At 34.5% G+C, this 21,062-nt stretch overlaps 4 protein-coding genes across 8 annotated transcripts; 1 reads left to right on the top strand and 3 right to left on the bottom strand.

The window, feature by feature from the left end:
- Nucleotides 1-2,790: 2,790 nt before the first annotated feature.
- On the top strand, nucleotides 2,791-5,519 carry LOC18055424 (transcription factor MYB120). The gene is made up of 3 exons (XM_024177659.1): nucleotides 2,791-3,204; nucleotides 3,396-4,491; nucleotides 5,019-5,519. The coding sequence occupies exons 1-3, from the start codon at nucleotides 2,860-2,862 to the stop codon at nucleotides 5,270-5,272; spliced, it is 1,695 nt and encodes a 564-aa protein (XP_024033427.1). The 5' UTR covers nucleotides 2,791-2,859; the 3' UTR covers nucleotides 5,273-5,519.
- A 3,256-nt stretch (nucleotides 5,520-8,775) lies between these two features.
- Nucleotides 8,776-11,031, bottom strand: LOC18055423 (autophagy-related protein 8C). Of its 5 annotated transcripts, none has more exons than XM_006452323.2 (6): nucleotides 10,948-11,031; nucleotides 10,679-10,742; nucleotides 9,784-9,839; nucleotides 9,630-9,682; nucleotides 9,240-9,358; nucleotides 8,776-9,153 (listed from the first exon to the last, which is right to left on the bottom strand). In XM_006452323.2, the coding sequence occupies exons 2-6, from the start codon at nucleotides 10,713-10,715 to the stop codon at nucleotides 9,056-9,058; spliced, it is 363 nt and encodes a 120-aa protein (XP_006452386.1). In that variant the 5' UTR covers nucleotides 10,716-10,742; nucleotides 10,948-11,031; the 3' UTR covers nucleotides 8,776-9,055. The 5 variants fall into 5 exon arrangements, with proteins under 5 accessions (XP_006452386.1, XP_006452387.1, XP_006452388.1 ...); XM_006452324.2 differs by having other exon boundaries at nucleotides 10,679-10,745; nucleotides 10,948-11,027; XM_006452325.2 differs by having other exon boundaries at nucleotides 10,679-10,745; nucleotides 10,887-11,009.
- A 1,591-nt stretch (nucleotides 11,032-12,622) lies between these two features.
- On the bottom strand, nucleotides 12,623-13,867 carry LOC18055422 (CASP-like protein 2D1). Its single transcript, XM_006452322.2, has 3 exons — nucleotides 13,283-13,867; nucleotides 13,077-13,188; nucleotides 12,623-12,976 (listed from the first exon to the last, which is right to left on the bottom strand). The coding sequence occupies exons 1-3, from the start codon at nucleotides 13,474-13,476 to the stop codon at nucleotides 12,710-12,712; spliced, it is 573 nt and encodes a 190-aa protein (XP_006452385.1). The 5' UTR covers nucleotides 13,477-13,867; the 3' UTR covers nucleotides 12,623-12,709.
- A 107-nt stretch (nucleotides 13,868-13,974) lies between these two features.
- On the bottom strand, nucleotides 13,975-19,387 carry LOC18055421 (probable beta-1,3-galactosyltransferase 2). Its single transcript, XM_006452319.2, has 11 exons — nucleotides 18,822-19,387; nucleotides 17,763-17,859; nucleotides 17,591-17,655; nucleotides 17,297-17,508; nucleotides 17,120-17,183; nucleotides 16,467-16,539; nucleotides 16,179-16,299; nucleotides 15,754-15,841; nucleotides 15,530-15,655; nucleotides 15,324-15,433; nucleotides 13,975-14,486 (listed from the first exon to the last, which is right to left on the bottom strand). Exons 1-11 carry the CDS (start codon nucleotides 18,938-18,940, stop codon nucleotides 14,338-14,340), a joined length of 1,224 nt encoding a protein of 407 aa, XP_006452382.1. The 5' UTR covers nucleotides 18,941-19,387; the 3' UTR covers nucleotides 13,975-14,337.
- Between the last annotated feature and the right edge of the window lie 1,675 nt (nucleotides 19,388-21,062).

Genomic DNA, 21,062 nt, shown 5'->3' with positions numbered 1-21,062 from the left:
CCCTCCCCCCCGGTGGAGCCCCCTTCAGTGGAGGTGATGAACCACCCCGCCACAAATTTTTTACAGAAAACAATAGGCCTTTTCCCCTTGTGGGAGTTTCAGGAGGGGGGATGGAATGGTTTGGGGGAATTGGGGGGAAAACTTCCATGGGTAACTGGCCCCCCCCCCTTGCCACCCCCTCCATTTTTTTTTTTGGTTTAGAGGTCCTTTTTTGGGACTTTTGGGGTTCCCCCCCCCCCCCCCCCCCCCTTTTTTTTTTCTTTTTGGTATAATATAATATGTAGTACGAATTCTATTTTATTAGAGAGTTAATTAATTTAATAAAAAATGTAGAACAGAATAATCAAATTATTAACTTATTGAAAGAATTAATTTAATTTAAAATGTTGAAAAGATCAAATCAATTAATTCAGACTGCCATAATAATTAAATTTCTAACTTTTATATATTGAAACTTGGGGCTTCCGGCCATGGTGGACAAGAGTTTTGAGTTGTAAATTAAAGTCCGATTTGGTAATGCGGTTGGCTAATTATATGACAATAAGGTATTACCTACAACTGTGGTTTGAAAATTAAATAATTAGGTTGATTTAATTTAACACTTATATACTGAAAAATATATAATATTTTTATTAATTTATTAAAATTTTATTTAAAACTTATATTTACGGCACTAGCTTTTAAACCATAACACCTCACAGAGTCGAAGAAATTTAATAGTATGGGAGAGAGTGCATGCTTATAGGTACCTGTTTACAGAGCGAACTGCAGACGACTGTCTCTGTATCTCGTCTCGACGGCTGCAAAGCGAGCGGCCAACTGAATTAATAGATGTGAATATGATAAATATAGTACAGATTCAGGAAAAAGAAGCTGAAAAAAATGGAGGATAAAAAATTTTAAGAACCGCTGTGCTAGTTGATACAAATCTAGCTAACATGATCCTAATATTAAATACAACAAGCAAAACATTCAATTTATGCATCCCTTCTGAATTTAAAAAAAACAAAACAACTAGTATCAATAAATTAAAATTAACAAAAATGAAGAAATGCTGATTTTGACATCCACCAAAACAATCGAAATAAAAAGGAAATCATGAAGGTGGGAGAATGAATAACAATCGCAAATCCAGCCAACGGTTCTGGAACAAATCTAACAAATTTCTGTTTTTTTTTTTTTAATCAATTTTGTTTTCTCTTCTGTTCTTGTAAGTTGTAAATTTTATCACCTGTAAATAACAGTTGTGTTGCCTGACGAGGAGGCTTGAAATTCTGGCACAAAACAATAGTCTGTTTTTTTTTTTTCTTTTCTGATAAAAGATTTTTTGATCTATTTGAAAATTGTTAACGTCCGAATTTTATTGTTGTATGATGAATATTGTTACATGCCACGGGAACCAGAAACTTTACTGTGGGTTTATTTTGTCGTAAATAATAATTATTAGGGATCAAAGTATAAAATAGGCTAATTTGAAGGGTAGCTACATTTGTGAATGTCTGAATGATAACTAATTGGAGCCAAAATATAAAATAATAAAACTCAAAGGTTAAATTTCTAACAAAATGTATATTCATGTGACTTAAATTTTTAACAAAATGTATATACATGTGACTATGTACCTATTTTAAATGTGCCTTCTACACCTTTTTTTTTTCTTTTTTCATTTCTCCTTTTTTTAACTTAATGGTCAAAATGTTAAAAAATAACTCAAAATTTTAGATAGAATAGTCGTGGGAGTATTTTATATACAATAAAATAATACACTTAGACTTGACTATCTTATTTCGTAATTTTATAATACACTTAGACTTGACTTTCTTATTTCGCAATTTTATATTATCTTTTTAATTTATCTCCACGGTGTTTTTCTTCCCTTTTCCTTAACTTTTACCCCGCAGTCAAAGTGTTAAGAGAATAATCCAAAACTTTAGGGTGATGGCATATTGAATTTTTCATTTAAAGAAATAAACATAGTGGTACAACGAATGCATCAAGACTTTTTTCTATCCAAGTTTAACATTTTCTCTTTTCCGAATTTGGCTTCACCTTCACATCTTTCTACTTTCAACTTTTCACGCCCCACAGTCAAAATGTTAAAAATAAACCCAAGACTTTTGCTTTGAAAAGATTTAATTGTAAAAACACGCAGCAAAATAAAATCTAATAGAATACAGAAAAGCTAGCAGACGGAGACAGGGACAGGCCGCATAGTTTCAAATTTAATCTTGATTTCTGAAGTGGCAGTCAAGTCAAAGATTATTGAGTTGAAACGGCAAAGACTTTGCTAGCAAATGAGAGCAAAGCAAACAGCCCAAAAATTGCTGTAAAAGACAACGACTGGAGCCGGCTTCAAAGCTCCTCCATTCAAAGCTCTCTCCCTTCACAACAACTCCCTCTCTTCTAATTTGCACTCACTCCTCTCTTTCTTCTTTGTGGGTTCTTTCACAAACCCTCCGCGCCCCCCTAAACCCCATCTCCCTCTCTCTCTCTCTCTCTCTCCAAAACCAAAAAACAGAAAAACAGAAGAAACGAAAAAATTGCAAGGATTGAGGTGAAGAAATATCAGAAAAAAAAGATTCATGGCTTTGATGGTTTATGGTTACAAGAGTTCAGGACAAGACACAAGTGCTGAACAACACCTCAGTTTTAATCTCTTTCTTTGTCCTTTTGAACCAAGTTACTGGGCCCCCTCAATGCCTACTAAGTAATTTTATTAAAGCATGGATAGGGTCCCACCATAAATAATAAAATTAAGCTGCTTTGTTTTTTCAATAACATTAATTATCATATTGTACATACAAAATATATACGCGCGTACATTCGTAAAAGAACAATAAGGAGGAGCAAGGAGGAGGGATGCTGTTGGGGAACAGCAACGGAGAGCAACTGGAAAGCGGGGTTGGAGGGCTGAACGTCAGCGACGGAAGCGGAGGTGAAGGTGGGGTCCAGTTGAAGAAGGGGCCATGGACGGCGGCGGAGGATGCTATATTAACGGAGTACGTGAGGAAGCACGGAGAAGGAAACTGGAACGCCGTGCAGAGGAACACGGGGCTCGCTCGTTGCGGCAAAAGCTGTAGGCTCCGTTGGGCCAATCATTTGAGGCCTAACTTGAAGAAAGGCACCTTCTCGCCTGAGGAAGAGCGCCTCATCGTCGAGCTTCACGCTCAGCTTGGCAACAAATGGGCTCGCATGGCGGCTCAGGTACACAACACAAATATATCTTCATAATCACGCATCTCATACTATCTCATGTTTTGTTTTTACAAAGCAGATATGTTTTTTTTTTTTTATCATTTTCGTTTTCTGACTTCCTTATTTTCAATTTGTACGGAAACAAACTTTTGTTGCCATTGTGCTCCTTTTCCTGTGTTTCTGGTTTCATATTCTGATAGTTACCGGGAAGAACAGACAATGAAATCAAGAATTACTGGAACACAAGAGTGAAGCGCCGTCACCGGCAGGGGCTGCCGCTGTATCCACCGGAGATTCAACCCCAACACCAACACCAACACCAACACCAAAACCATCAACAATCTTCACATTCTCATCATTCTTACCACTCTCAGCCATCAACTCCCACAACTCCAACTTCTTCATTCTCTTTCCCAATCGCCGCCACCACGCCCACTACCCCTACTGGAGGCCACCACCAACATCACTCCCTTCATCACCACTTTCCTCCGCCGTGCTACAGCCGGAGCCCCACCCCATCTTCTCTCCCGCCAACTCCGCCGCCTCTCTCCCCTGGCCTTCGGTCTCCTCACCAGCCAGCTTTCCCTACTCTCACTCTCTTTGACACCAACACCAACACCAACGCCAACAACAACAGCAATGCAGCAAATTCCAGTGTGATGAGTTCTAATAACATTTCCAACACGTTCAATATGCCTAGGACTCCTCCTCTGCTTCAAAACCCGCCCCGCTTCAAGCGTTTCCACTCTGATACTAGCATCAATACATTTGCGGCAAATCAGAATGACATTAATAATAACAATAATATCAACTCTAGTAGTAGTTTTCAAGGAAGCAACAACTTCTCAATGCCATTTTTGCCTTTCTTTCGAAGTCCGTCATCGCCTTCTCTGTTAACTTCTCCTACAAGTAATTGCAACACAAGTGCTTTCCCAAGTGCAACAACTAAGTTGTTGTCACATCCTTCTTTTTCATTCGGTAATCAAAACTCATCAGCTATTTATCGGAACCCTGATGAGAAAGAATGTATTTTGACAAGCACTGGTTCGGTTTTTAACTTGAAACCGGAGCTCCCTTCAAGCCAATCATTATCCCAAAATGTAAATGCAGAGATCCTAAGTTTTGAGAATGAGAAGTTGAGTGTGTCTACGAGTGGAAGTGGGTTGTTGGAGGACCTTTTAGAACAGACTCAGGCCGGTAACTATGGTGAGAGTTCAAGGAGGGTTAGTGAAGACAAGAGTGACTTATCAGGATTTAACCAATGGTTTGATTCAAATTCTATGAATTTGTCTTCAGGTAATTAGCTCTTACTTTTTCTTTTTTTGCACGTGTTTTTAGTGTTATCAGATTTATTGATTTGCAGACACATCAATTTCCATTGATTTGCTTGCTTGCTTGAATTATAGGGCAGTCTAGCTAGCTTCAGTTTTCAGTGAATCACATCACATAAACAAATTGTGCTTGCAGTCCAGGTTCTGAAACATAAATTAATGTTCATTTGTGTTATAAGTTTAACTCTCTTATTTATGATCAAAATGTGGCTTTAATTTAATCATTAGAGATCCAATGCATTAACTCTCTCTTTACACTCCCTTATGTGATTCCAAGAAAATGACATGATTGTTTATTTGATTTCTAAAAGTATCATCAGACAAAACAAAAATGTTTTCTGAAACGGAGTCAACAACATTTTGCTTTCAGATTCAAGTACTTTCACACCTCAATATGTCATCATCAACACCATTATTAGATTAAATCTTAATGCACTTCCAGAGTTCCATTTTCGTATCATCACAATAGCCTATGTTTGATATCCATAATAGGATCGAAGCCAAAAGAAGAAACAGGAGGCCAAATCAATATGCACGAAGACATTTCAAAGCTGCTGAATGTTATTCCTTCAATGCAAGTCCCCGAATGGTATAACGACAGCGGAGAAGCCTCAAATTGCCAATCTTCAGTTGTAACGGATGATAATCTTGGCCTTGAACTGCAGCAATTAGCTTCAATTTTGCATGTCGATTCCACAACTGCTCCCGGTTCTTGTTCTTATGATAACTTGCCAGGAATTTGCTGATTATGCATGGTTTACACTAACCATTAACCAAGTATGAAGCCATTAATGGGGTTTACATATTTGGAATCTCTGTTAATTATGGGTCTGATGGGATTTGTCCTGCCCACCAATAATATATAATATGCAAATAATTGGTATTTTTTATTCAAGTTTGAGACCTTTATGGTATTATTTTCTCGTACCGAGAAAGAAGACTTGTCACCTAATGATATTGACTGAGTATGTTGTTTGTACATTTGAGTTTAATTCTTTACCGATTCTTTATTGCTGTTGTTGATCGAACTTTAATTATCTGCCTATATTTAGCAGTAGAACTTTAGTCATTAACATTATCAAAATGGCTATTATATCTTTTAATTACTCAAAAGTCCCCTATGTGGATCTTTGCTAATTTAGGATGCAGAATTGATCACTCCTCAAAGAAGAAAAAACCGCAATTTGCTGTTAAATCTTATTGTGCATGGCAACTGGGTTTAAAAATTTCTATTGACTTGGGTGTGGATATGCAAGCACAGGCTGGAATCAATCAAAAATTCCAAATAAAGCCCAGATATTTCTTTACATAACCATTTACTGTGAATATGACACATTAATATATCTATTTGGGCACTTCTTGAAGATTAATTTTCAGTAATTTTATGTTTATGGCACATTGGTTGCTTGTAGCACCATCTTTTATCAACTAAAAAGAGTATTTTTAGTCTCTTAAAATTCTTAACCTTAACTTCCCATGACTTGGCATTGAATTATCATGTGCTTAAGCTGCTTAATAAAAGCAGAGATGTGACAGAAGATAATCAATTTGGTGAACATACAAGTTGGAGAAAACCATTTCAATCCTAGTACAAGCTGAAGAAGACGAGAGATATGGCAATGATGGCTGACCTTTTCCAACTTTATTGACCAGAGACCAGCACATGAACTCTTGCTTTGCTTTGCTAGGACAGTGCAGATGAACTGCAGCCCATGTGAATTTAATCAAGGACAATGCCAGGACCACATGGCCGTTGATCTCAGACTTCTGATGCCATTGATTCCTTTATATTATCTCTTTGAATAATATCTCAAGGACTGTTTGCATGCCTGGTTTTGGCAGATACTTAAAATCTCCATGGAAATTTATTAACGGGTGCTTAGTTTACTACCTGTTGGCTTTTCTTATAGAAATTTTAGAAAGCTTGACTACAACGTTAGGCTTTTCATGCGCAAAATATTATACGAGTTGCGAAAAAATAAAAAAAGTGCACGAGTAAAGAAGCTGAAGCGTGTATCCATGCATAATGAATGCACTGGTTTCCTGCCCCTAAAATGTCTGCATTTGCACGTCCATCTTGAATTTCCTTGTTTGCTGTACAATTTATATTTGTTGAGTCTCCCTTTTCTATTTCTCAGATTAAGGGAAAGTAACGGCTTGTAGAAATGCTTTGCCTCTGAATGGCAAAAATGTTGTTCATATACCTTACATATTTGTTTAATTTCGGCAGATATTTGAACAAATTCTTCTATTTTCCCTCTCACGTCATCACCATCTTATTCACTCTCCACTTAGGTTTTTGGGAATCACCATTAATGCCATTGTTAATCTCTTAATCAACCAACAAAAATGAAAATTAAGCACAGGTGTGATAGCAATTTAGGGATAGCAATAGGCACTGCCCACAGCGGGTTTGCCAGTACCAAATTCATACCCACACAAAATTTAAATTACTAAATACATCCTCAACCTGCCGCGGATTTTAATTTTTTTAAGAAAACCCACCCACTGTAGGTTTTGACAATTATCAAACCCATAATGTTATCTTACAGATTTTTTTGTAAGTTTCCACATTTAAAATTACAAATGTTCAATATATAAATTTATAATAATAACTTATAATTTCACATAACATACTTAATTCTGAATTTAACCAATGTAAATGAAAAATTAAAATTTCAACATCAATCCAACACAAATTCTCAATTTTAAGTATAAAATACGCAAATCCATAAAAGAAAAACCACAAACTAATATCTAAACATAACAATTATTATTTCATATTATCATTCAACACATGCTTTAAGATAAAATTTTCATTTCATTCACCACCATTAGCACCCATCCAGCACGATTCTTACAATAATTATTAAGATTAATATTGTCTAAAAAATAATATATTTTAGATACTAATATGAAGAATAAATTTATAATAATGAAATAATTTATACATTAAGTTAAAGAAAATTCAAACTGAATTACAATAAGTTTATTTTTAGATTTAAATATTTTTCTATTAAAATTAAATTAAAAAAACTGCAGGTTAGCATATATTAATGTAGGTATCCATCGAATATTTAACTAATATCAAACCCGCAACCTAGTGTGGGTTTCAATTTATAATATTAAATCCGTTCACAACCCACAAAATTACTCACAGCGAACGAATTCAGGCGGATTTGTGAGTTTACGGGTATCATTGCCATCTCTAGATAGCACACTGGAAATTTTGGCATATCCCCAAGTACAACGGCGGTTGTACAGTAGTCATTCTCAAATTTTAGAGACAATCTTAACGCCATCATCACTATTTAACTCTTTAATTTGTGTTAATAGAGTTATCTCTATTTTGAGGAAAACATAAATAAATAAAAAGTACCATTCTAGTTCCGTTGACAGTCTCTGTATTTATGTAGTGTTTACTTTCTGGAGTGGGAGTGTGAAGTGTGGATTTCTCCCACTCCAGTATTTACTTACCTTAAAAAAGAGGGGAGTGAGAGTGGGAATCCGTAGGTTCCACCCAATTTTGGAGTGGGAATCCACTCCCCCCTCTTCCCATTTTATTTTTATAAAAATAAATAAATAAATAAAATTTAATAAAATAAATAATATCATATTTATTAAAAATAATAATTATATCATATTTATTTTATTAAATTTAATAAAATAAAAATAAATAAATATTATATTTAAATTAATAATATTAAACATTAATTTTAATAAATATTAATTATTTATTCAATTAATAATAATAAATATTTTATTCCAAAAAAATATTAATTTTATACTATATTATCAATAATAATATTTCATTTGTGTTGTTATTATTAATAATTTTTATTCACATAATTTAAATTAAAATTAATAAAAAATTATGATTTACATAATTAAGAATATTAGTAATTATTATTAATTTATAAATATAATAAAATATTTATTTTATTTTCCAAATATATTTTTTATTAATTTTTTAATTACAAATTATAATTCTGTACATAAGCATAAAATTATAATTTAAAATAATTTACTCCCAACCCAAGACAAAGTAAACAAATAATTAAAATTCTGATTGACAATCCATACTTTCATTTAGTCTAAGTAAACACCCTACTCCCACTCCCACTCCACACTCCTAATTCAAGGATTCCCACTCCTCAGGATTCCTATTCCAATCAAAAAAGTAAACGCAGTGGTCATTTTACCACACGAGAGAATTTGTTTAAACATTATTTATATAAAATGAATCTCATTTGGGTTGCAATGAGCAGTTGTAAAGGGAACTTGTCTCCGGCATTTTAGTTAATCCAACAGTACCTGTATTAACTTGCTCATCCAATATGAAATCACGAATATTTACTGCAACAAATAAGATAAAGAGGAGTAACAATAGATCCAAACTTTAAGAAGGGGCTGCGTCCAGGAAGATCATGCTTTCCAAGTGCTCCCTCAGTTGAAAGCAAATAGCAAAGGATTTACATATTTCCATCAAGTCTTTTCAGAGTTAATCTACAGAAGTTCAGTTGATTCCCTTAGAAAGATGCCCCGAATGTGTTCTCCCCACTGTAAGTCATGTAAAGGAAGCCATCCTCATCTTTGTTTTCCTCATAAATTGCAGACATCATTGCAGCTGCAATAGCAGGAGTAAGTAAATAAAAGAGAGAAGCTAACACCGTGCAACTAGGATAGGAGATATTATTATGGATAAATCGTCACCAGTGGGTGGCAAAATGTTCTTGACAAATATGAATATGGCCTTCTCAGCACTGAGCTTTATCCTCTTCCGGACCACATAAACAAATTGTCCAACAGTCAGATCAGCAGGAACCAGGTATCTGCATTTATCATAACAAGAGAACTTGGAAGATTATTGCCCAATAGTATCAAGAGAAAAAGTACAAATACATACCCAATAAGCATCTCAGAGTGGCTAAATTCAAAATGAGCACACTACTATTCCAGCAATGACTTTTCCACTATCTTGTGCCCAAGGGCAGGAACAGTTTCATTCAAGATAGACTAGTAACAGCTATAGTATCACCTGTAAAACTTTTCAAGCAGAAAACCAATGATTTAATCAAAAGCTAAAATGGAGAAGCGACTAACTTTTTTTTGTCAATATCAGGTATGTCACTCCTTTCAGCCTTCTCCACAATCACCTACATAGCAAAAATCAAGCCACGAGATGTACTCAAAAACAAGCACTACAAGCAAGCCATCAAGAAAGAGATGAAAAATGAATTGAGTTACAAGTTCATACTGGTATTCTATCAGGATACTTCTCCCTGATACGGGCAGATTCAGCCTGCCTCCTTTCTGGCATGGCATAGAAGTACAATATTCAGAACAAGTTAAATAATAATAATAAGTATGCAGATCAAACTTTCCATATATTAACAACAACCACACAGTGTCAATGAAAGTTAAAACACTCAATAATGCATCCAAGAACAGCAGGAACGACATCCAAATATGCAGGAAAAAAGAACACTTCCAATCGTTAATCATTGTTTCTCATTTGGTACTAAAACAAAACTGCAAGAGAAGCCTCAGGAAATTGACTGAATTTGTCTTTGTTTATCATATTTTTAACACATAAGACAGTTCCAGGTTTCAGTCCAACACACATGAACCTATCGCACTCTCCAATTAACCAATTATTTTACAAGAAAATTTCACAAAGATGAGCAACTGACTAGGAAAGTAGTACATATCACTCCACAATCAATCTAAACAATTTACCCAATTCAGCAATAAGGAGATCCAAATAACAGAGTATCTGTATCAGAAATTCCTGAGTTCATTACCCCTTTCCCTAAAGTATATATATAGTTATATACTTGACATATCATGTTTCGAAATTTTCTTTTACCCAATAATTAAAACAAAAAACTTTTTTTATTACATAAATAGAAACCAAATTGAAAACAGTTGCATAGAAAATTATCAAGCTTTCATGAAATGAAACATAGATGTTTAATCTCAAATTAGAACCCTAAGCTACAACAACCCAGATCACCAAATTTACAGATAACGATAAAAAGCCACAAATTTTGAAAAACTCTACATATCACACATCAAGCAAGATATCAGATCTCCAAAATTAAATAAAACATAAGAAATAAATTAACAAATCAGAGAAAAAGAGAGAGTACCGAGTGGGTGTTCAAGCTTGAAGGAGCTCTTGGCCATAGCTTCTCCTTGTTCTTTCTACTGCTTCTGCTGATCAAGAGTAGACAAATTATTGTTGTGGATTATTATTTTTCAAGAAACTTCCTTTTTATTTTGTTCTCTTGTACGCCATTAAAGAAATTGAAAAAAAAAAAAATTATTCAAAGAGTGGGGTGAAAGAAAAAGATTTACCCAAGGGGAAAATGAATATGAATCGACGGATTAAAATAAATAAATAAATAAAAAGACTCACAGGAGGTAAGATCTTGATTGGATTATATATATTAATCAAATATGGGACGGTGTGAGAAATCAACCAGGATTCTGTTTTGCAAAATTTAACTTTTACATGGGAAAGGGAAACGATGTCGTTTATCAACGCTCGGATCAATAACGAAGGCCCAAACCTACCAATAAGGCCCAAATTTAATTTATGTGCATAAATAATTTCCATATTTGAATCAAATTATTTTTATAAATTAAACTTCCATTAGTTCATGTACTAGCTGTTTGTTGTTACAAAATAGTGTTTGAAAATACTTTTTGTAGTAAATGACTAAAATTAGCTAAGGCCGAGTGGTTAGAGCAGCTGCTCTCACACATGTGAGATTAGCTGCTCAACCCTTTAGGAAAGAATTAATGGGGATTTCAGTCTTTTCTAATTATTAAATAATTAAGTGGAGACAGTAATAGTCTCATTTGTAAAAATCAGTAGTAGCCTCATTTAATATAAGTGATAATGCTTAATAAGATTTATACTAATCTTAATAATAGTGTGTTTATAAATATCAGTAATAATTTCATTTAATATGAATTATCATCTAATTGTAATATCAGTGTAAAAAAAAAAAGACTAAAATTATATATTTCTTTTGGATGTTTATTAATGCTTGATTGAATAAATAAGATTATTTTAGGAAAAGTTTTTTAAATTTTTAACTTAAAGACTACGTTTTCAAAAAAGATGTCAAATTAAAAGGATGCTGGCTGCAACACGAGAACTTCATAAAAGGTGCCTCATATTAATTCTAATAGAATTCATTGCATTACCATTAGTAAAATACATTTTGTTAAAGTTGATAATACTACCATTATAAAGTAAATGCATTTGGCCATTTGCTTCCTTTCTTATTCTTACTGTCATTATTATTACTATTATTTATCATTTTAATAATTTTTTAAAAAATGGGGGTAAAAGTGACAATTTCATGCTGATAAAAAAACGTGGTAAAAGTAAAAAGCAGTTGAGAAAGAATTGCTTCTTTTGTGGTAGGTGAGATAGGTTCCACTTGGCTTCTCTAAGCAAAGCACTCTACCTCCACTTTCTTGACAAAGTGAATTTGTGTAGGTGCAAAGCATCTTCTTCTTCTTGTTGTTATTGTTGCTGCTGTTGTTATTATGATATATTATGAATTATTTTTGAATAAGATAAGAGCACTTTCTTCAATGAAGATGTTGAACTTTTCCAACAGGGGAAAAAAGAAAAGAAAAAAAAAAAGACCAAGGTGTTGAGAAATGTGAAAGGTCTGATAAAGCTACTCATGCTTGTATTCTACAGAGAGTTCAACCAATTTCCAAAAACCTTCATCCAATCCATTTTATTGTTTGCTTGCATAATTCATGTGATTGAAGTGATTTTGAATTTTTTTTTTTTGGATAAATGGTTTATTATAGCTTTATATGTCACTGAACCCATCTAATATTTTCAGATTTTAAGAAAAAAAAATATAGAAAGCTATTTCTCATGTTCACATGTTAAACTCTGTCTCTTGTGGTGACATGAGAATTCAGAACCATAGTGTTCGAAAGGGTGAAGAGGTGATTTCATTATAGAACTTTAATAATATTGTTCTGTTTGAATTAAGAAGAATTTTAGTAAATAATTCAATTATTTATATCTCTCTCTCTATATATATACATAACGTCAACAGAGGAAAAGCATACATGTATTTATTCTTTATTTGCAATCTCAACTATAAGAATTACTCAATCACTCAACTGTGAAGGAAAAGCCACTAGGTCCTTCCTTCTTCCTCCTCCTTGTTAGAAGAAACAGAAGGAGGATCAAACATGCTAAAGAACCTAAAAGCAGATATTACAGCTAAAATGATGAAGCAGCCAAGTGCCACGGCATGGAGAACAAAGGCAATCTTTATTCTACTGCAAAATTTCCCATAAGTGCTGCAGGTTTCACTCCATGTGACTTGTTGATCCCCATTGTAGGCTAAATACAGTATCTCCAACACTGCTGCCCCAGATGTCACCATTAAGTAAGCCACAATCTGCAGAAATAGAAAATTGTGAAGTCTCATGATTCAAAGTTGTGAGAGGACAGAGCAAGAAAAAGAAAATAGAAATGAAGAAATGGGAACTAATTAAAACCTGGTCAGATATAAAGAAAAGCCATGCTTTTGTGACCAGGAATCTGAGCCATGAGGAAACGGCAGCAATAAATGCATAACCCGCACATATACCACTGATGCAAACCATGTACCTGCAGAGGAAATACGGTTCTTACTTAAAATTCTTGCAACACAGGAAACGGAAACAAAGCTTGGCAGCAGAAAGATTGAAAGTATAGATCATACTTGAGTCCGGTGAGATTGCTGAACTTTAATTTCCCATAGTCACTATTATCTTCCTGGTTAGTCACAGTTAGCCATATGGCTGCAATACTGAGAGGAATGGCAGAAATTCTAAGGAAACAATCTACAAGCTTAAGCATCGGGAAGCGGTTAATGGAGCTGGATGAATTATCACTAACATTTCCTCTCATCTTCATACTTATTGCACTTCAAGAAGAGCTCAAATCTAACTAGAAGAGGAGGCAAATAAAGATGAAATGTTGTTGAGTTGGAGTGGGAATGCGGCGAAAAAGTTTATCTTCCTTTTTCAGGCTTTGAAAATGAATTTTTTTTTTTTTAAATTAGAGGAGCATGCTTAGTGGGATGGGTGAGAAGCAGTGGCTTTGCTTTGTTTCAATTATCTAATTGAAGTGGCATGATTGACTCCACATGGATCCAATGACTTCTCCTTTATCTTTTTCATGACCAGAGCCAGAGGCCAGAGACGATTCATTGGTCTCAATTCCTCTAGCTGTGAACTCAAACTCCCTACACTTGGCTTGAGAAATTTCGCTTTCGCCTTACCCCACGGTGATGAGACTTTGGAGCACATCTGAAAGATGGCCCACGACAAATCAAATGTATGCCTTCAGGACCAAGAAAATAAATGTTCATTACTATTCTATTTACAATCGCAAAAAGGGTACGTCTCTCATAAGCAATCTGAAAGCCACTGAATTTATATATGAACCATAAGGCAACAAAAGCTGCCCTAAATATCGGCACTTATTATGAAGTTACAAAAGGCACGGCACGGTTACAAAATGCCTCCACAGAGCATTTAAAGAATGGCTAAATTACACTCTTTCCTTTCTAAAAACTGCTTTCAGTCTCTCTCCTAATCTAAACTTGGGTAGAAAACCCAGCAAAACAGAATCAACCTCCTTTCGTGGAACATATTTGTCTCATTTTACGTTGACACTACATACAGTTCTCTACATCAAGATCGCAAAACAAACTTGAGCCATTTGCTTGCTTCCCTCCTGAGTTAGGAAGATTTCTTATTATCATCTTTTTATTCAGAAAGCTGCACTCCATAAAGCATTCTCACCTTCCCCACACCGCCGGTGAACCTCCTTCATCCTCTCAGCAGACCTGCAGATCCCACTGCAACTCCAATCAAATGAAGCAACACAGACATTGCCTGCCTGGGCTTTCCACTCACAATCTGTATGGTAAAGGAAACAGTCATGGTTAAGATTTTCAAATCAACATTCAGGCTTGCCGGTATTTACTCCTATCATCTAAATATTGTTATCTGTTTATGTAATGCTTAAAACAAACTCACATACATACAGATAGTTGTATGACTGAATGACAAACCACAACTAATACTGGAATATTTTTGGCAGAAAAAAGTTTCCATACTAGGATCCCATGAGCAAAATTAAAATTTTTGCTCAAAAGCTAAGGATTATTTTGGCCTAGGTAGACGAAAAAGCAGTCACTAATTCTCATTAGCAAAAACAGTAGGTGCAGCAAAGGAGTAGTTGAGAAATTTTTTTCCTTTTTTAATTTGTTTGTGGGTAGAGGGTTGCTTTATCCACCAACAACCACAATCTGACATAGGGTCCACTTAAGAGAGCAAGTAACCTTCCACCAGGTTGTCCATATTTGGAACTCTTGTCTTAATTTCTCTCCAAATGACAAAAAAGGCATTCTTTACAATGGTGGGTGGAGAGATTCTGGTGTTTCTATATATATTGCCTTTGCCTGGCAAATCAGAGGTTAATCAATCTTTGTCAGGCAAATGACGATTTTAATCAATTCTCAATGCAACAAAGCTAACAAGCCACTGCGAAACAAAAAGTTTGGTAACACCCCCTCTTCTAACCAAATATGGCAAGCTACCAATTGATTCACCTATTCAGCTTTTCCAACGTACACCCACTTAACTGACAAAAGTCCACTTCTTTCCCAAAATTAACGGAAATAAATGTCGTAGAAGCTCTTGGCAACTTCAGAAAAAAAGTTAAGACGAGTTCCATAAGCTTATAAAACTTACCAGGTGGGGTGCCACAACATAGTCTCCGGTCATCTATGTGTTCTGCATCCAATCCAATAAACCATGATCCCAACGAAACATCCTCGTTAGCAAACTTGTGCAGCACATGTCTATATAATAACCATTCCAAAAGAAAAACAAGTCAGGGCAAATGTACTGTAGACATATATGCAACCACCTATCCTATAGATGAACAGGGAACTTACTGGTTAATTGATATATACGAAGCCAAATCTTTAGATATAGCATATAGCTGGCCCGTGGCATGACGGAAATACTTATTTCCTTCTTCACCAAATTTCCAATATTCAGGTTCGTGGTACCTCACTCCCCTGTCCATGGAAAAAAGTAGAAAAAGCAGAGAGGTGAGGAACATAAAGATCAAATTTTACATTCTCCATATGTGAGTCAAACGAGTACTGGAACTTACTTTTGAGCCAGGACAGGACCAGATTTCATGCAGCCTATATACACCCTGGGTTTTGACCGATGCCTAGCCAATGTTGCTCCAAGTGTTGCTACAGTAACATTACAGAAGACCTCTGAGTAAGCAAACAAAGAAAAGAAAAGGAGGGGGGAAGGGGTTGGGGAATCCAGTTCCAATTATAGTAATTTGAAGAAACCATTTTGTGGTTATGTCTGTCCATAGGTCATGAAGGACCAGAATCATATCGCATAATACTCATGCTCAATTATGTTTTACTTCATAAGAGTCATGACCATGAAGGCCACATTTGCAAGCATAATAAAAGGAATGCAGAGTTCATAAAATTCTTCACTATTAAGGTTTTTCTTCTCCTAATGGAAGTACAGAAACAGAAAAAACGATTTTCTTGGACAACAATTGCTTCTTACCTATATTTACATGCACGTCATCATCAACTTTGACATAGAAATCTGCATCCCATAAAGCAACTGCAGTGGCAAAAAATATCTTTGTCTTCGCTGACAATTCAAGGTAGCCTTCAACATGCTCCTGCCAACAGGTTTATTTTTTTGTTAAATTTAACATGGTAGTTTAGTTTTTCCCTCATATACTAACTCACAATAACAATGTTTCAACTATCCATATCTGTGTATTTTGGTGACATATGAGATGATTATAAAAAGGAAAAGGGAAACAGGAAAAGACAGAAGTTCTACCAGCCTCAGAAAGTCACCATGTTTTTTGTCTTCTGCTTCAATGGCTCTATCAAGGATACCACCTGATGTAGCACTAATGATGAAACAACCAGTTGAAAAAATGAGTCAGATACTCAGATTCCATTCATCAAGATATTTGATTCACATATTGACAATGCTGATGAGTATTGTTATTAATTTAGACAAGTTACATCATTAAATAAATATGTCTACAAAAGCTTCAATACGTCATCTCTGATACTCTGTCCAGCGAAAATCAGCAATAATGAGCTTAATTATTAAAACCAGATTGGGGAAATAATCTCTCAGACGAACAATAGAGATAATTAACTATTACACAATATGGTTGATCTGAAAAATGTCCACACTGCAGGCTTGACAACAATTTGAAGTATTCATGGAAGGGTCAGAACTCAGAAAGGGAATGCGACCAGCAATTTCAAATCAAGCAAAAAGTTTCATGCAGATGCTCAGGACTTCTTTAATGTACAAGCTCATTTTGACTTTCAGAGGACTTACTTCAACATTCTAGGATGAAAAGAGGCTAGCACTTGCTTTCGCAACAATGATTTTCTTTATCATGCATGATGATATTCTCCTTTTTTGAAAATCACGCATTGATATAAATCAGTTCTAGTAAATGCCATACGCACCTGTGACCTATTACAAAGCGCATGACAATGCCCTTCTCTTCCTCAAGCTTCTTTCTTTTATCACCTAATTTTCATACAAATAAATAAATATTAATTGATAAAAGCCAATATGATCAATCAAAAGCAATTACAAATTGATTAAAAAAATTTGAAAACTCAGGCAAATAATCTTCAAACCTTGAGGCATCCAAGTAGCACGAACAGAATCTCTTCGCTTTCGGCTGCTAAAAGCACTATTGATGCCCACAACCATTAAGTATTTTCTTTTTCCCTTTAGTTCGTTAATTTTTAAGTTGTCTGACAAGGGAGAACCATTAATAATAGACTCCTGTGTGGCTCTTGCAGCAGCCAATTCCATCTCCAAATTAGAGATTGTTTTATCCAGTGCTCTGCATTGTGCATAATTCAACAGATCAACCCACCACCACCTTCATTGCAAGCAAAATATATAAAACCCGCACAATAACTTACTGTATAGCATGATGAGTCTTTGAAACCTCTCCAAGAATTTCTGCTGGCTCACGCTTTACATTCTTCTAATGAAACAAATAACAGAAGGGGGAAAAAAACACCCAAGAGTCAACACTGTGACAACATTGAGGTGAAAGTGACAAACAGTTAAAGTGCTTCAGTGGATACTCACCATAACCGAATCACAACCCTCTGAAACTAGTTTCAGTTTTTCATCTTCAAACCCTGCTCCTCTTGATACATCTCTGACTTCGGGCACCGTCCACATTCTACATCCAACATATAGCAGTCAGTACAGCAGGGATATAGAGTAAAGGATATCGGCATTTGAGTCGATTTGCACTTCTAACAGTAGAAGTCAGCTCATATCAAATTCAACAATTGAACTAGGAAGCACACAAGAAGAAGTTGGAGCAAGTACAAGCAAGTTTAATTAGAACTGTAGAGGCAAATGCAGCCCATAATCCATGAATAAATTATTTGTTGATCATGACTAAAGATTCCAGTTAAATTTCATAAAACCTTAATATACAAGACTATGCTGCAATAGAAAGTGTTTCGAACCACCAAAACAAAGGGCTCAATCATCAGCAATGCTGGGGTCTTTACTGGGTTCATATCATAGCATCAAACAGATCCTGAATCCCAAGTCAAGGCGAAAATCTAATCAGCAGGTTAGTTGGATTAAAATTGAGCTGCGAAACCAGAAACAGAACATCCACAAAAGCACCTTCAAAAGCACCAGCAGATGAGCTTAGCATTGTGTTACCATCACTCTTAGACTCTTAAAAGCTTCACTCGACAAGTTCTATCATTTTTTTTGCTCACAAAAATAGAACTGTAGCAGCCGACTATGGAGTTAATATCTGTCAAAACTGGAATTGACTGTCATCTAAAACTTTGATATCTGAAATTAGGAACCAAAATTACAATTGAGAAATCAAATTCAAGTTCTGAGAAAATTTAAACCCACAACATAATTGCAGATCCCCTGTATTCAACATCCAAATTGGACAGCCAATCACGTACTTCGAAGAAAAATGAGTCATTTTCATAATATTTGCCACACTCATCATCGAAAATTTATCATGAAAAACAATCTTTTTCCAGAAAAAATAAAACCAAAATTTAAACAACATAACAAGCTAATGAAAACCAATCCAAAACAAATTGAATCAGAATTTACCAGAAAAGAAAGAACAAATAAGAGCAAAGAAACGAGAAAAATCACCTGTCAGAGAAGAGCATCCCTGCACAAAAACAACCAATACAAAGCAGAAGTGTCCACTTTTTGGACATAAAACTCTTATGAGAAGCTGACTCAATTCCTCCTCTACTCTTCCAAGTCATTTCGCTCAAAATTTTCTCTCTTCAAAAACCAATCAAACAGCTACAAACATCCAAACCAAACCAAAAGCTAAATCAAACAAATACCCATTTCAAATCTCAATTCAAACAACTCCGCAGACCCAATTTCAGATCCAAGGAAACCAAAAAAAAAAAAAAATCCTCAAAACTCTTAACAGAACTCAAAGCCTATACATTCATAAACAAACAAATGGTAAATTTGTTTGCTTTATTACTCTCTATCTCTCTTTCTACATTCACATAAGACTTCAGAGGATAAAACAAAAAAGTCTATATCTTTGAGGTGGTTGTAACTTGTGTATCTGCAATGAAAATGTAGCTGTCTGTTAGTTTTTTGTTGCTGAAACTTGAAATGAAATGAAATGGAGAAGAAAGCTCAACCAATTCCGAAGACTGTTCAGTGTTTAATATAAATATACACCTATAAATTTTTTTGCTAAATTACCCAACCGACCTTTTATTCTTTTTATTTATTTTTTTATTAAATAACCTTTCTCAATCGAACTTAAAAATCTGTCCTAATTTTTTTTTAATTAGAAATTTTAGAAACAACCTTTCTTGTTGAACTTAAATTTGTCCTAGTTGTATTATATCCTAATTATCATTTCAGACTAGAACAAGCCATCTTTGCTTGGGTGTTTGTGACTTCACTTCAATAATTTGAATTATTTGATCACAGTCCGAAAGATGTTTTGTTGGTATCTTGGTATCAGTTGCGTGCACAAAATGATTATTCCATGTAATTTATGTAGAAACAATATATTAAACCCATTACTACGATCAAATTATTATGTATATATTATCCTTTTTTTTATTTTGCTGGCTATATAAGCTTATCTTTTCATTCACGTGTTACAAAATATGAACTTATATTTGGTTGTTCATAATTGCGTGACTAAATTATAAACTAGAAAATTATTTTAACTTCCAAAAATTAAAAATAGAGAATTAAAAAGATTTGTAAACGAACTCAAAGAGTTAATTTCATACAACAAACCTTTAAGCTTTAAGTTGTTTGACTTATGTGAGGTTTAAAATTTGGATTAAGGTCGAAACTACAGTGTTCTAAAATCAAAATCATTGTGCCTGGTGTTAATGAGGGCAATAATTACACATGAGCTAGCCTTTTAGAGCAAAAACTAGGAGGGTTTGTACTTACCAGTGAGAAAATAAATATAAAAAAATTTAGATTACAAAAGGGTTAATATATAATTAACTTAATTGAACTTTTTAAGAAATTTTTATGCTTATTGTCCCGTTTGGCCAAGACAAAATTCCAAACAAAAATACCCAAAGGAAGCTAAACTTAGAAACAAAAGACACGGCCACATGCCTAAGGCTGTCACCTCAACTAATGTTGGATTTTGAAAAGCTTTGTGGATCACCAAATTAGCTTTTGAATTTTTTGAATTTTCAATTTTGTGTGTGTGTGTACTTGAAAGGAGCTCAATCATTCTTCACCAAGTACCACCAAGTGAAACTGAGGTTCGCTGCTGATTGATAAAAAAGAATGTATGATACACATGGAGCACGTGCGGAGAACATGACTACTCTCAAATAATGGACTATAATGGAGTCTTCTACAGCTCGAAAAATTCAAAAGCTAGCTGAACAGATCATTATAATGTTCATGGGGCTGAAACATGCAATGCTCAATTTTGCAAAAAGTTGATTTATGCACCACATGCAACAGGGCCATGCAAAATGTTTTTGGTCAGGGAGGTGATGATGGCTGCAACCCCATTTATTTTTGTCACTCGATTATTTTTGAAGCTTCATCATGCATGTGAGTGAGGGAGACGTGGATATCATCATCATATTATTATCGTCAACATATGACTTGTGTCTATTTTTCTTCGTGAATGAATATTATTGCCGTGGTAGTTTTTTAATCTAAAATTTTAAAGTGCGAGAAAATTTTTTAAAAAATGTATAAATCGTATGTTTTTTTATGTTTTAAATCATAAATTTATTAAATCTCATTATTTTAAAAAAATTTCATATTTTTTTGTATTTAAAAATTTTACATTACAAAACTACTAATTATTCTAATAATAATGCTCAGTGCTTCTCAACTTAATTAATTGTTCGGTCATTCTCAACA

The sequence above is a fragment of the Citrus clementina genome, unplaced genomic scaffold, assembly GCF_000493195.1.
Source record: "Citrus clementina cultivar Clemenules unplaced genomic scaffold, Citrus_clementina_v1.0 scaffold_1, whole genome shotgun sequence".
Classification (NCBI taxonomy): Eukaryota; Viridiplantae; Streptophyta; class Magnoliopsida; order Sapindales; family Rutaceae; genus Citrus; species Citrus x clementina.
The sequence above is the reverse complement of the archived record's forward strand: the minus strand, read 5'-3'. Positions and strand labels throughout refer to the sequence as shown.